This window comes from Nicotiana tabacum, chromosome 5, assembly GCF_000715075.1.
Source record: "Nicotiana tabacum cultivar K326 chromosome 5, ASM71507v2, whole genome shotgun sequence".
NCBI classification, from domain to species: Eukaryota; Viridiplantae; Streptophyta; class Magnoliopsida; order Solanales; family Solanaceae; genus Nicotiana; species Nicotiana tabacum.
The window spans coordinates 166,188,984-166,204,699 of record NC_134084.1 but is presented as its reverse complement, the minus strand read 5'-3'; the positions used below and the strand labels follow the sequence as shown (position 1 = coordinate 166,204,699).

The window sequence follows — 15,716 nt, the reverse complement described above, 5'->3', positions numbered from 1 at the left end:
GAACAAAGCTCTAGAAAATACAAAGTGAAAATGATAACAAAGCATAATCTGATACTATAATTTGCTTGGTAAAACCGTAATCAAGTTCAATACATTCCTGCCTTTTCTTGATCCATCATCAACTGCAACGTTATCATACACTCTAATGCATGTAATAATCTATTTGCAATCACATCATTTGCAACTCTCTAATCACTCAATCCACCACTTCTCTATACAAAATACATCCAAAAATACATGCATTCATATGTAATATGAACACCCAACTATACACATGCATGCCCATATGAACATGCATTAGAACTAAAATCAGCAAATCTCAAGTAGGCACCCCCTTCAACGCCTTAAGCTGGGTAGGGATTCGAGAAGTAATGCATTTGGAGGAAACTGATCCTTGGGTATATTTCACAAGTTAAAGATCTGGAATGAACTGCATACATAAGAGTAATACGAACAAAAGCGAAGCAATTATGGGCATAGAGAGAAATCTGTAAAATAAAAAACCGACTATAAACCAAGAAAGATGTATGAGGATAAACTTTACTGATGTATACCAAATCGAAAGCTTCTACGAGGGGAACAATTGAAGTCTCATCCATTTTTTAATGCAGTAAATTAATGTGGTGTGGAAGTACACAGAATCATCATACAAAACAGAAAAAAAAAGAAAGAGAAGAATGGAAGCAAAAGGAAAAAGTAAGCCACAAATAATCTATAACAAAATAAAAACCATCTAAAAGATTCCAGTTGAACTTCTATCCAGAAGGCTAAATACATTACCCCTTAAAAAAAGGGAACCCAGTGCACATAGAATCCCGCATTCACGCAGGCTCCAGCAAAAGGTTGCACCCCAAGGGGTGTGATGCAGACAGTCTATCGTAATGCAAGCATTAGTGGCAGCCTACCCCTTGAACATTAATAGAAAGAAATTCCTAAAAATAAGTGTTAGTCTATGCATTTCTGGTAGTTGAAAGAACAATGATGTCTCTACTCGTAACACAATGATTCAAGAGTAAGAGCTAATACTCATCGCACACATCTGCTCATTTATGAGAAGATCTTTTCACGCACTGTTATGACACTCCAGACTATTTTGCTGCTCTAACCAAAGGAAGAGAAATATAGCTCACAAGCACACCAGCTGCGTAGATTTTGACTGGCTTCCTATGCTATTATCTAAATAATGCAAAACACAGTAGGAAAACTCCATGAAACACAGTTAAACTAATTATCTAAGGAGAAAACACCATAATACAAAAAAGAAGTCACATACTTAAAAAAAAATAACTAGGCTAAATACTCAGATCAATGTTACAGTGGAGTGACAGAGGAAATTACATGCAAACAAACCTTCCTTCTTTTGTTTTCCCAGGACATCAAGCATATCACATTGGCCAATTACTGCCTAACTTGCAAAGAAAAATGCATGTCAAAAATAAGCAAAAAATCATGGAACTCAAAGAGTATTCTTCCTTAGCCAGAAAGAAGAATTCAACTCCTAGCTAAGCTGCATCATTGGAGAGAGCAACTCTTGCAAGTTAAAGAACTATTTCAGAGCGACCCCAACTTCAAGAACACCAAACTGATTACAAATCACATTATTGATAAAGATGAACAAAATAGGAGAATTTACCATCTCGCAATCAGCAGAGCCGGGGATTTTGCATGATTTCTGTGTTATCCTTGAGAAATATGAGCTCTCCTTCCTCTACTGAATAATCTGTACTTGAAAAATATACCAGATTAATGATCTAGCTAGTTATCAAAAATAATATACGGACAATAGCAAATGATTAATAATTGTTAAAAAATTATTAGTGACCCCCAGTAAAACTTTACCACAATAAGCCAAAAGTATGTAACCACAGAAAACCACATTCAACAAGTTCTATCTGTTGCACAGTATAGAATGAATTTCAATTATTTTTATTAGGAGCAAGATTTGATATCTTTGGATTGAACAGTTGATGATTGAATAGTGTGAAACTATCTTGTTTTACATTGAATGTGCAACTATTTATAGTTAACCAGAAAGCTTATGTTGTGAAGACATAACTTCATTAAGTTCATGGGCTGCACGATAATACCTTTTATGTACTGTATTTTTAAGTATTAGCATCAAAATTATTTGTTAAGAGGACTTACAAAGTAATGTAAACGATTTAGCAGTAAACTTAGAAAACATGCATCTTTTGGAGGTGCCATTTCAAACTACAAATAATTAAAAGTGCTGACTCCAGTTACAATATAAATGCATATAACTCAGGGAAGGACTCACCCTCTGCAGATTTCTCTAATTGGTAAAGGAGACAACCAGAAAACCTTCAGATAGAAGATTCTTTACTATGATAAAGGACATTTTTTGAAATTTATAATGCTAAAAATTAGAAGCATCTATCACGGAGTTGTACAAGATCCACAATGAAGGATTGTCGGTAAAGGGATACTGCTCACTGCTCAATAGATTTCTCAAAAAAAGATAATAGCATATCTTGAAGCTGCAAATCTAAGAAGTATCATAGGAAAAAAAAAATCATGGCTTAAAAATGCAGTACAAGAAACAATAAGAAAGACTATTTTACCTCACCAGCAAATCCATAACCATTGCAAAGTGAAAATTACAATTGATAGCACATATCTGGCTGCAAAAAAATATAGCTTCTTGTCAATGTTTTCAGACATCACATTGAGTGCAGATGTTGCTCTTGTGAACTAAATACCTACAAAACAGAAAAGGCACATCCTAATATTGACAACTTAGAAACTGGTGGAAACAGAAAGAAAAAAGATTAATTTTCTAGCTAGTCGACTCACTATCCTAGTTGTGGGCGCCCTTTTACATCAAAAGTCTCGTAAACTTTTATTTACGCATTAAAATCATTGTATTTCTCGAGTCCCTCAGAATCTAATTGTTACAGTATCAATTCAATAATGTTATCTGATTGTTTAGTTATTGCTTATTTTTTTATTTTTTTATTTTGGAGAAGGTAAGATAAAGTAAAACCATAACTTTGTAATGTTTCTAAGGAAAAATAATCCCTCTAAATTATTTGGAAGTAGAAATGTTTATTCACACTATACTTTTTTCCTTCCGATCCCACCAAAAAACTCCATTTTGAGGAATCCTCGAGAAACCAAGGCGGAAACTGGAGATGAGTATACTTGCTACCACTATTATCTTAATAGAATCAAATAGAACAAAATAATGCACAACAATTACTGGATGACTTTAATTGCTTTAAAAAACTAAGCAGATACCACTGAATCTAAAGAATTGGATGGGCACTCAATACCTATAGGTATATATTTTGTATAAATATAGCGTTTGTGAGTAATGCTCAAAAGGGGGAAAACCAATCAGAGAGTGAAACTATAAGGATAAAAGCGATGAAAATTTGTCACGAAATAAAAAAACAAAAAGGAAGTGAAAAGGGGGAGTTTTAATTTTAAGAAAGAGAAATTTAGGTCAAACGAAAGCTTCATCGATTTTAGCAGCTTTTATATATCTATCCCAAGAATAGATCACTTGTACCTGGGTTTAAATTTCCCAACATGCACGAGCAAAACAGAGAAATTAGTGACATACATGTAGAAAATCAAATAAGAAACAACCCCAAAACAACCCAAAAGTACAAATGGTGATTACCAATAAAGAAAGTAAAATAATCAAGAAAATATTACAGAAAAAACTGACCAAAATAAAAGGCTCATACTTTGAAAGATTACCTCTAAGGAAAAAGCTCTTGACATGTGATAGATTCAGGAAAAAGAAAAATAGAGGGATGCAATAGAGAAAGAGAAGGAGAAAGAAACAATGAAAGGAAACTGTCACGGGCAACATTTTTCCGGACGCTAGCGGCACCAAATAGCCCGTGTGGCGCCTGTAGTCACCCCACACTACAGGCCAACCTTTTCTCTTTCCCAGGTTTTCTAGCACAATCTTGTGCCTGTGGTGAAGCTTGCCTAGGAGGCTCACTCTAACTATGTTGCCTGTCTGATGTCTAGGCTCGTAGCCTTGACCAGCTGTGGCACTTCTCATCCGCTGGATCTCATCCATGCGTACACCCGGGGTTGGCTAAGGACATGTCAGTCCCTCGCCTAGCATTGAGCATCGCTCTCGCGTGCACAGTCCAATCCTCAAGCTTGACACTTGCCTTGTGCATCCGCACCCAGCTTGTGCTTCGCCCAAGTAGGGCAACCTTTAGTCCTTGGCCTTTGTCATATGCGTCTTTCATAGCATGCCCATCATTTCCTTATGGCATAGCCAAACATAACCCTCGCGACATACTTCCGTCCCGCATAGTGCAGTGTCGCCCCACAATTGCACGTCTAGGCCAATGGACCCTTGCTTGCCTAGCTGAATCCAAGCCAAGCTCACAAGTCGACACATAAGGCCCCTAAGATAGGTGCTTCAAGTATCCAATCGGCACAGAGGTCTTTATCCACCATTTCGGTAGCCCACAGGGCATAATCGTCCCACACGTCAAGCCTCCGGTGCCCTTTTTGTGCCCAACGCTAGCCTGTGGCGTCGCGCCATCCATAGAGTTCCCAAGCTCATATGGATACCTATGACACTCCTTTGAGATGCCCAGGCAGGCCCTTGAGGTTCCTCCTCAAGGTAGCTCACTTGGTGCGGCTTGGTGGCAGCACGCACGAGGGAGGCTAACTAAGCTTCAAACACCTCTGCCCCCCTTATATATGCTTAAAATAAAAATGCCCATGATCCCCTAGTAGACATATTTTGGCCAGAGAATCATAATGACCCTCTCACTCATCCGAACTCCAAATAAGGCGTCGTCTGTTCCTAAAGCTTTATCTTGACTTCCTTCATACTTTCATGAAGTTTCATCCCATTCCCATACTCGTGGAAATAGTTATAGCCTTCGGACACTTCAGCAAATTACGACAATGCCACTGCCTTTGGTGAAGTCAAGCTCATAGGCAAACGAACTCCAAATGACGCCAAACTTGGTCAGCATATATAAGAGCATACTAGGAACAAGACCTACTACCGAAATATCTAGATTCCCCTTTTAGAACGGAAACCTACCGTCGTGACATTTAGGCACGTACGTGGCCGTCACCCGCAGGCTAGACCCTTGGTCTCATCCCAGGTCCTCACTAAACTCTATTGGAACTTTTAGGACATGCAACACACCATATATTGATGGTTGTTGCCTCATGCAAAGCCCCTCTACCTGATGCTCCTTCACAACGCATCGTCAGCACACGTCGCCTACGTGATTGACACTCGTCCTGCCGCTTTGCAACATGCAGTACTCATGGATGGCATGACTCCCAAAATGCAGGGTGTGAAATCCTCCCACACTCAACATGTCATCGTCCCCGTTGACACAACAATGCCCACGACAACTCGGAGTCTGCCCCCTCAGGGATGTACACCGGCTCCCTTAGTCCTTGTGGATCGGACTTCCTCAAAGTCCATTCTCAACATGGAGTCGTGCCCCTCACACTTCTCCCTCAAGTATCTTCCAAGCGTGCCTCTGCACTGCACCTCCTATCGGTGTTCGCTCGGAATGTGCCTCCGCACTTGCACCCTCTGATGACTAACTATTTGGTGACACACACTAGTCAACCACGCCATGACCCTCACGGCCTTGACATCGTTCGAAGCTCTTCCCACACTGGTAAAGCACATCAGTGTGCTCTTTCTGGCGCCGCTCCCGCAGTTCAACAACTCGCGTAGCCCCTTTATGCTCTGGTGGCTCAACATCCCATGAAGCCCTTTCGCGCATTTAGGGTTAGCTCACGCAGCTCAATAGCTCGCGTAGCCCTTTTCTTGCCCTGGTTACCTTGGAAGACTCTCTCGCTTCTAGACTTACAATTCTGCACCAACACCTCTGCACAGGCGGACCCTCCCACACTCAATGTGGAGGATACTTCTCAATGTACCTGTCCCACTTGGCATATTAGCTCGGCCTCTGGAAATTAATGTTGCAACATGACACCTTTGGCAACTCCACTACTTCGTACCCTTTGGCACTCAGCAAGCTCTTTGGGACGTACTCTTGGTGAGTACTACATTCTCAAAGTTATAGCATCGCCACATTCAAGAACAAAGCTCTTTGTTTTCCAACTGTCACTTCCTCAGCAAGTACCCAATGCTCCCGGTAGTACCTTGTACATGCCCTATAGACAAGAACCTTCCTAGTACTGCTAGCACGACTTCCTGGTTCGGTATGCCTCGCATATGGCCCCATCTCAATGGTCCCCGATCATTCGGTATACCCCTTTCTAGAATGACACCTTCCAACTTGGAATCCCGCTCAATTCTAAAGCTTCGCTATTTCCTTCGAATTCGGCTCCTCACCTTAGCAATTCAGCGCCATGCCTCCCCATCACACGGTTCGGCTCTTTTACACAATCTTGCTGGCTGACTCCACCCCATTGTGACATTCACACATTCCCGCTAAGAAGCCTACACACATGTCCTTCTTCACGGTTGTTAAGTGACTCTCCTACCATTCATCACAACCCTTTAGATGGCTAAGTGACCTCTACACTGCTAGCATCTATCATAATGACAACTCTCTAGAAGATCCCTTTTCAATGCCCTCAGGCAGTCCACAAGTCTATCCCACGGGAAAGATACTCAACTGATGCGCTGCTCGCATCCTCGGAAAGATCACTACACGATCATGCCCAATGTTTATAGTCCACGGCTCACTCTTTGCAATATGGTTGCACAACCTGGAAAACATGGCCTTTTCCTGACCACCCGACTCATCGGTATATCATCACCTTCAACTGAAGCCCAGACTTTCGAAAGAAACTGAGGTTGTCCAGTTCCTTCTTCAAAACGGCCAACAGCTCCAACCTGGTGCTTAACATGAACAAAATGTCTCAACCTGACAAGCTTCCCATGCAATTGAACTCTCTTAGTTCAAACGGTATTCAACCCGCACAAGGAACACTCTCAGTCTGCACTCGACATTCTTTACGTCCATCCCTTGCTTAGCAAAGCTGCTAACCAACTGCTAACAGAGTTTTTGACACACTGTCGGATCATCACAATCAAGAACAATTGAGCTTCTGCTAATCGTTTGTCCCTTCTTGTGGAACTATCCCACCAGTGTCGCACAATGGCTCTTTCTCAAGCCAAACGTGCCTTAATAGTATCCCTCTACAAACAACGCCCGCTGCATGGAAGACATCCCTTTGATGGCATATGAACATCAATCTCTGCTTCGATATGATCTCCGCACTGACATCCAATGCACTCGCCATCTTAACTTCTACTCTGAAATAACGTATCATGGCAAAAATAAGCTTTGATACCACGTGTCACGGGCCGACATTTTTCCGGATGCTAGAGACACCAAATAGCCCGTGCGACGCCTGTAGTCACCCCACACTACATGCTTCTTTCGCAGGTTTTCTAGCATGATCATGTGCCTGTGGTGAAGTTTGCCTAGGAGGCTCGCTCCAACTGTACCGCATGTCTGATGTCTAGGCTCGTAGCCTTGACCAGTTGTGGCATTTCTCATCTGCTGGATCTCATCCATGCGCACACCCCAGGTTGGCTAAGGACATATCAGTCCCTCGCCTACCACTGAGCATCGCTCTCGCGTGCACAGTCCAATCCTCAAGCTTGACACTCGCCTCATGCGTCCGCACCCAGCTTGTGCTTCGCCCAATTAGGGAAACCTTTAGTCCTTGGCCTTTGCCATGTGCGTCTTTTATAGCATGCCCATCATTGCCTTATGGCATAGCCAAACATAGCCCTCGCGACATACTTCCGTCCCGCATAGTGCAGTGTCGCCCCACAATTGCACGTCTAGGCCAACGGACCCTTGCTTGCCTAGCTGAACCCAAGCCAAGCTCACAAGTCGACACATGAGGCCCCTAAGATAGGTGCTTCAAGTATCCAATCAGCACGGAGGTCTTTATCCACCATTTTGGTAGTCCCAGGGGATAATTGTTCCACACGTCAAGCCTCCGGTGACCGTTTTGTTCCCAAAGCTAGCCCTGAGGCGTCGTGCCATCCATAAAGTTCCCAAGCTCATATGGATACCTATGACACTCCTTCGAGATGCCCAAGCAGGCCCTTGAGGTTCCCCCTCAAGGTAGCTCACTTGGTGCGGCTTGGTGGCAGCACGCACAAGGGAGGCTGGCTGAGCTTCAAACACCTCTGCCCCCTTATATATGCTTAAAATAAAAAAAACTCATGATCCCCTAGTAGACATGTTTTGGCCAGAGAATCATAATGACCCTTTCTCACTCATCCGAACTCCGAATAAGGCGTCGTTTGTTCCTAAATCTTTCTCTTGACTTCCTTCACACTTCCATGAAGTTTCAGCCCATTCCCATACTCGTGGAAATAGTTATATCCTTCGGACACTTCAGCAAATTACGACAATGCCACTGCCCTTGATGAAGTCAAGCTCATAGGCAAACGAACTCCAAATGACGCTAAACTTGGTCAGCATATAAATAGCATACTAGGAACAAGGCCTACTATCTAAATCCCTAGATTCCCCTTTTGTCTCGGAAATGTACGGTCGTGACATTCATGCACGTACGTGGCCGTCACCCGCAGGCTAGATCCTTGGTCTCATCCCAAGTCCTCGCTAAACTCTCTTGGCACTCTTAGGACATGCAACACAACATATCTTGATGGTTGTTGCCTCATGCAAAGCCCCTCTGCCTGATGATCCTTCACAACGCATCGTCAGCACACGTCGGCTACGCGACTGACACTCGTCCTGCCGCCTGCAGCGCGCAGTACTCATGGATGGCATGACCCCTAAAATGCGGGGTATGATAGAAACGGTGTATAAAAAAGAAAATGGGTATGAAAGCCCGTTCTCGGTATTCTTCCTTTTGAGTTTCAAGCCAACTATGGTAAACACGTGTTGCCGAGAATGGAGAAATGAAAGGTACCAAAATGCCTATAAAAAAGAACTTTATTACGAAACTACCCTTCGTCGTACCTAAAACCTTCATTATTATATAGTTAAAAAAAAGTAAAAAATCTTGTAGCTTTGGCAAAATGTTGGTGGTTCAAGCTGATAACCGTAGTCAGCACTAGAGTATTTTTGTTTGTATTCCCTCTCTTTTCATTCTTAATCTTTTCTGCAGTAGGATCTTCATTTGTGATGCTTAGTTTGATTTTGGGGTGGAAAACGGGCGGGTCAGATCGTATATGAGCGGGTCGAAAGCGGTTAATTCAAAAAATGGATAAATTATCCGACCCGACCCGTATTTGAGACGAATAAAAAACGGGTTATCTGGCGGATAATATAGATATCCATATTATCCATGGCTTCTTGAATATGATCACTTTTGGGAGAATTTCTAATCTCCCAAACTTGAGTAACTCCCAATTTGAGGCTTCACAAATGTAAAAGTTAAAGACATTAGTTATGGTTAACCATTTTCTAAGTGGATAATATGGTCCTTATCCATATTTGATCCGTTTTTAAAAAGTTTATTATCCAATCCATTTTCTAATGGATAATATGGGTGAATAACTATTTTCTTTTGACCATGATTGGTTGAATTCCTTTACTGATTCTATGCTATTACTTCTGAATTTGTGTTGCTTCATCAATTCCCTCAAATTCCACATATCCCTTATATCTTTTTCTTTGATTGTTTTCCGTTCTAGTTGTTTGAATCAGGATCCCTATAGGATCCCAATTATTTAATTTTAACAGGTCAAACAGAAAAATGAATGGAAAAAAAACTACAAAGGGGTTAATGTTTAGAAATGAAGACCTATTATGCCAAAGCAGGACTCAAAGAAGAAAAAGATGCTGACTTGCAAACAATCACCAACAGACATGAAAACAGAGGACGGCAATTCTTTGGTTTTCATTCATTTAAAGTACATGAATCCTCTTGATGCCTTTCAAATAAATTTGAGGATAACATCATCAAAATAGAGCAGATATGATTTCCTCCGGAGAGAGAACGCTCTTAAGAAAAACAGAAAAAAGAAGAATGGGATGCCCGGGGGGCAGTACTACTAACCTACAGAATAATATCATAGCAATCACAACTATTAAAAATCAATAGAAAATTTCCTTTTCAAGTTAAAGAACACCATGAATAATGCCCCAAGGGTTGTTTCTTCCGACTGGCTCACTTGGCGCTGGCAAGCTGGGTGCGGATGGCCTTGGCTGCAGAAACCATGGCTTGGAGTGCTGGCTTCACCTCGGTGTACTTGCGGGTCTTGAGACCACAGTCAGGGTTGACCCACAAGATGTTGGTGTCAAGAACAGCAAGCATCTTGTTCACTCTATCAGCAATTTCTTCGGTTGATGGTATTCTTGGAGAGTGGATGTCGTAGACACCAGGGCCAATTCCAGCACCATACTTCACTCCCTCCCTGAAAACTGAGAGGAGCTTCTCATCGGAACGTGAGTTCTCAATTGTGATCACATCAGCATCCATGTCGATGATGGAGTGGATAATGTCATTGAAGTTGGAGTAGCACATGTGAGTGTGGATCTGGGTAGTGTCCTGGATATCAACATTGGTGATTCTGAAGGAGTGAACGGCCCAGTTCAAGTAGAAAGCATGCTCAGCCTTCCTAAGAGGCAACCCCTCTCTCAATGCAGCTTCATCGATTTGGATGACAGTGATGCCTGCCTTCTCCAAATCCTCCACCTCATCCTTAATGGCCAAAGCAATCTGGTAGCAGGTCTCAAATCTGGAGACGAAGATGACACACATCAACATCAACTCGTAAAAACAATTTCAGATTGGGGTTGTGGGGGGGGGGGGGGGGATCAAATATTAATTACCTTGGCTGGTCATTTCTGACAAATGACCAATTGAGAATGGTAACTGGTCCTGTAAGCATTCCCTTCATTGGGCGATTGGTCATGCTCTGAGCTATGCTGGACCAGAATACAGTCATTGGCTTTGGGCGACTGACATCACCATAGATGATTGGTGGCTTCACACATCGAGATCCATAAGATTGAACCCATCCATTAGCAGTGAATGCAAAACCAGAAAGTTGCTCCCCAAAGTATTCAACCATATCGTTCCTCTGCATGCATTGAACATCCAAAGTGACTAAAGATGCATTGGAGGATATCAAAGACCAAGAATATGCATAAAGTAAGAAAAAGAAGCAGTCGCCTAGCAAGCATGTGAGTCGCCTTACCTCGGGCTCTCCATGAACCAAGACATCAATGTCAAGCTCTTCCTGGAGTTCAACAACCTTCTTGATTTCCTCCTTGATGGCTTTAACATACTCCTCCTCAGAGATCCTAGAAACAAATCGTATTAATTAGAATACAGGTTTGACAACATTGACAATGACAAGAGCTAGTAGAAGACTCACTTCTTGGCCTTGTATTCACGACGAACTCTTCTGAGCTCCACTGTCTGAGGGAAGGACCCAATGGTGGTAGTCGGGAGAACCGGGAGGTTTAGTTTCTTTTGTTGGGAATCAAGCCTAGCACTAACATTTGTAGTACGGCGGTGGTCAGACCCTCTGAGAGCAGCAGCCTGATAAAACAAAAATGAAGCCCAAGCTGGTAAGTTAAGCATATTCCCTAACAAAGTCATGACAAAAAATAAACGGTAAATAGCTCATCACTTACAGCCTTTTGAACAGCTTCATTTGTCACTCTTGGGGAGGTCTTTCTGGAAGCTTGAGCAGCGGCGCTAGCGGAGAAGAAAGCCTGAAAATACAACCAAAACATTTGGTCATGAATGATAGAACAATCTAGTAAGGATAAAATCACAAACTTTGATTTTTTGGCAGGCACTCTTCTCGAGACCTTTTCACGTAGGAATGAAGTATACCTCATCCTTGTCACCAGCCAATGCCTTGGCAAGAGCATTCACTTCAACAACTTTTTGAGCAGCAAATGCCAACCATGATTTGATTTCATCATCTAGCTTGGTCTCATTGATGAGATCAACAGCAGTGTGGAGCAATGAGCAAGATGTAGAGACAACAAGCCTATCTGCATTATTAAGTTCACAGAAAAAAATTATCTTCTGCAGCAAAGCACCAACAAAATAAGCCATGCAGCGTGGAGATGTGGGTTACATACCTTTTCCTACAATGCCCTCAAGTGATTTCAAGAGCTCAAGAGATGCAGCAAGATCATTAGCCCAGATGTTCCTCCCATCAACCACTCCTGCAAACAAATACTTTCCTGAGGGGAAGCCACCCTTGATCAAATCAAGGGTCTGAGTTCCACGAACCAAGTCAAAACCAAAGGCAGTAACTCCCTTCAAAGCAGTAAGGGTTTTGAATGCGCCGGCAGGAACATCAGCAAAGTAGGTCTCGATGAGAACATCAAGGCCAGATAGAGTTGATTCCAGTTCAGCATATGCCTTGGTGAATGCTTCCAATTGGTGAGCCTCAAGATCCAACACAAGGGTAGGCTCATCAAACTGAATCCAGGAAGCACCAGCAGCCTTCAACTCGGAAATTACTTCCCTGCAATGATGTTTTTGAGTTAAAATGGGAATGTCTACAGAAATAGATGACTGAGACAAAGAAAAGAGTGTATTTCTTACTTGTAGATTGGAAGGATTTTGTCGAGAAGTGATAAAAGGGGGAAAGATTTCTCAACACCCTTAGCAGGTTTAGATAGCAGCAGGTATGAGACTGGACCAATAAGTACCGGAGCAGTATTTACACCAAGCTGCGCGAAGAGAAAGATCAATCAATCATCAGTCCTATCTCTTAATTCCATTTAAAACAAACCAAAGGTACATACGAACAGTGAAATTAACAGGACACTATATAGTTGTAATAAACATATAGGGAATAATGAACCAACCCCTGCCTCTAGGGATGTTCATAAAAATCCGAAAACCCAAACCAAACCGAAAACCAAACCAAACCGACCAAAAAAACCGATACTTTTTGGTTTGGTTTAGTTTTGATTTTGAAATTTAAAAACCGATACTTTTTGGTTTGGTTTTAGTTTTAATAAAAAAAAAATCGAACCAAACCGAATATAGGAGTAGCTATTTTAAATTTATTATTACACCTATATATATGTATACTTTTATACAAAGTTTCAAAATTTTTATAGTAAATGTTAATCGTTTGCACTTTTAGTACAGGTCTTTACCTTTACATTCTAGTTAAATTGATAGTTTTCTTTTGTTAAGTATAAGAATCTATTTCATGTTAAAAATAATATATTTTTAATTGAGTCCTTAAATTATTCATCACTATTTGATTCAATTATCATCAATATATCTTGGTAAATAATAAATTTCTCAAAGGGCAATTGATTTGATAGTGTTACGTTGAAAATGTGGTCACCGAAATATGTGTTTGGTAGTGTATGTCTTATATTTAAGAAAAAACCGACAAATAACCGAAAAAACGACATAAACCGAATCAAGAAAAAACAACTTAATTGATTTGGTTTGGTTCTAATATCTGAAAAATCGGTTCACTTGGTTTGGTTTCTTTTTAGGAAAAACCTATCCAAACCGAACCATGAACACCCCTACCTGCCTCTAAACAAACTGAAATGAGAAAAACTGAAAAGAATATGTATATGCATATTCTCTCTTTCTCTCCACACCACCCAATTTGTATCACAGACCACAAGGTTTCTGCTATAAGGTTACCCCTAAAAGTGAAGCCCATTATGGACGCTACATAATAATGCTTCTTTTCAAATAACTAAGATATGGACATGTCTCGTGAAATCAAAACTAAAGATTAATAATAAGTCACATACCCCCTTAGCCTCTTTGTACTCGTCCACTGCCTTGTGAGAAGCATAAGAGAAGTTAACATCAGGTCCCAATTCAGGGACAATGAAGTGGCTGGATCAAATAGTGATGATCAGTATGAATTCAGAATAATAATAATAATAACTGTTGATTCAAATGATATTCGTTTCACTCACTAGTTGGTATCAAACCACTTGGTCATCTCCATAGCAGGGACAGAGGCATTTCCTCTGGCCATGGAGAAGTAAGTGTCGAATCCGATCTCACCACCGGTCCAGTTGTATCTAGATGGGACGGCACCGAGCATAGCCGTTGTGTCAAGCACCTGATCATAGTAAGAGAATGTGTTGCTGGGAATGTACTTAATGCCAGCATCAGCCATCTGTTTCCAAATGGATGACCTGAGATCAGCAGAGACCTTCTTCAAGTCCTCAGCACTGCTCTTTCCATCCCAGAAAGATTCGAGAGCAAATTTCAGCTCTCTCTTTGGGCCCATACGAGGATATCCAACTATGTGAGATGCCATTTTTCTGCTTCACCAAATTCAATCAGTCAGACAAGTATTCAACAGAACCCATTGATATAGTAAAGATCCATCCTTTTCTTAAATATGAAATAATGTGCACAAGGAAGGTGAATTGTTGCAAGGCAGAGCCTATGAAACCTTAGAAAATGTACAAGAGCAAAGAATGAAAAGTTGCAAAGAAAATCCTCAATGAATTGAACGATCTAATTAATTCGATCAAATCTATAACTCCAGATCTAAGTTGCATCAACCAAAAAGGAGGTATACATAAACTAGATCTACAATTGTCCACATCACAGAGATCTCATGCATCCACGACGAGGGAGCAAAAACATTAAACATCAGAACAAATGTGTTCATACCAATAGATTTAAATATATGTGAAGTAAAGCAAAGAACTGAACTCGTAAAGAAATCTGAACGTGAGCATGAGGATAAAAGATAGAATTTCGGGTATACGTGCAATATGCAAATGAATCAAGAATTATATCTATCATACGAATAGATCTGGATCAAATGAAGAAACCAATAATATGAAAAAGAGAACTATATTGAACGTGGCCAAAGAGAAGCAGAAAGAAGATAGTCAGTAGAAATAGTACAAGGTAAAACAGGGAGACCCACAAAAGGCAGCAACGACAGAGCGTACCTATAGGAAGAGATAGAAGCGGAAAGAAAGATGACTGCTTCTTGTTCTTCAGCAAAAAATTAGCAGAGGAAAAAGAGGTGACGCGAGTTTGAAGAGGGGGAGTGTATGGTGTTTATATAGGAGAAAATGGGAGATTCAGAGTTGGTGGCAATGGTAGATCTGGAAATTTAAAAATAATTACGCCAAATAAAAATGGAGTGCTAAAAGGGGAGTATAATATACTCCACTACTCTTTGCTGACGCGCTAACAACAATGGAAATGAGGGGCTGATTTAATGGCAATTAGAAAATCATGTGGGACTCTATCTCCTAAGTTATGCGTTTTGTGTTTTGAGTTTAAGTCATGCATTTATAAATATAGCAATATTTACATAATTAGGTCGTTCAAATAATTACCATAAATCCCATGGTAAATACTAGCACGCTGAAGATGATAACTAACCAACAACGACAACAAAAAATCCAATGAAATCCCATAAGTGGAGTATGTGGAGAGAAAAGTATACGCAGACTTTATTCCTACCCTGTGACAGTAGAGAAACTGTTTCTGAAAGACCATCGACTCAAGAATAACTAACCAACTATTACAAGTTAAATTTATAAATAACGAGAAGAGGTTTAGTTGATTGCATTCGACCTTGAATAAAGAAAGAATATACTTCATTAGGTTCAAAATAAGTGTGATTTAATGTTTTTGTAAATTCATAAAAAAATAATTTAATAGCATTAATCATAAGGTTATTTGACTAAATGATCCAGATATCTCTTCAAATTATCCTCTTATCTCTCATACAACTTTTTTTTAATCATTTATAAAATGCTTTATTTATTTCGTAAGGACCAATT

The 15,716-nt window shown here is 40.8% G+C and overlaps 1 protein-coding gene and 1 long non-coding RNA gene across 4 annotated transcripts; both read right to left on the bottom strand.

Annotated features, from left to right (window-relative positions):
• Window positions 1–31: 31 nt before the first annotated feature.
• Window positions 32–6,911, bottom strand: LOC107811092 (uncharacterized). 3 transcript variants are annotated; one of them, XR_001653833.2, is made up of 4 exons: window positions 3,727–6,911; window positions 2,583–2,720; window positions 1,634–1,720; window positions 32–1,405 (listed from the first exon to the last, which is right to left on the bottom strand). It is a non-coding gene; the product is annotated as an uncharacterized LOC107811092 (long non-coding RNA). The 3 variants fall into 3 exon arrangements; XR_001653832.2 differs by having other exon boundaries at window positions 2,583–2,642; window positions 3,727–4,955; XR_001653834.2 differs by having other exon boundaries at window positions 32–430; window positions 2,583–2,642; window positions 3,727–4,902.
• Window positions 6,912–9,817: 2,906 nt separating this feature from the next.
• Window positions 9,818–15,191, bottom strand: LOC107811094 (5-methyltetrahydropteroyltriglutamate--homocysteine methyltransferase-like). The gene is made up of 11 exons (XM_016635961.2): window positions 14,871–15,191; window positions 13,872–14,225; window positions 13,701–13,788; window positions 12,514–12,641; window positions 12,042–12,433; window positions 11,788–11,951; window positions 11,583–11,663; window positions 11,321–11,487; window positions 11,141–11,246; window positions 10,773–11,023; window positions 9,818–10,678 (listed from the first exon to the last, which is right to left on the bottom strand). The coding sequence occupies exons 2-11, from the start codon at window positions 14,219–14,221 to the stop codon at window positions 10,108–10,110; spliced, it is 2,298 nt and encodes a 765-aa protein (XP_016491447.1). The 5' UTR covers window positions 14,222–14,225; window positions 14,871–15,191; the 3' UTR covers window positions 9,818–10,107.
• Window positions 15,192–15,716: the final 525 nt, after the last annotated feature.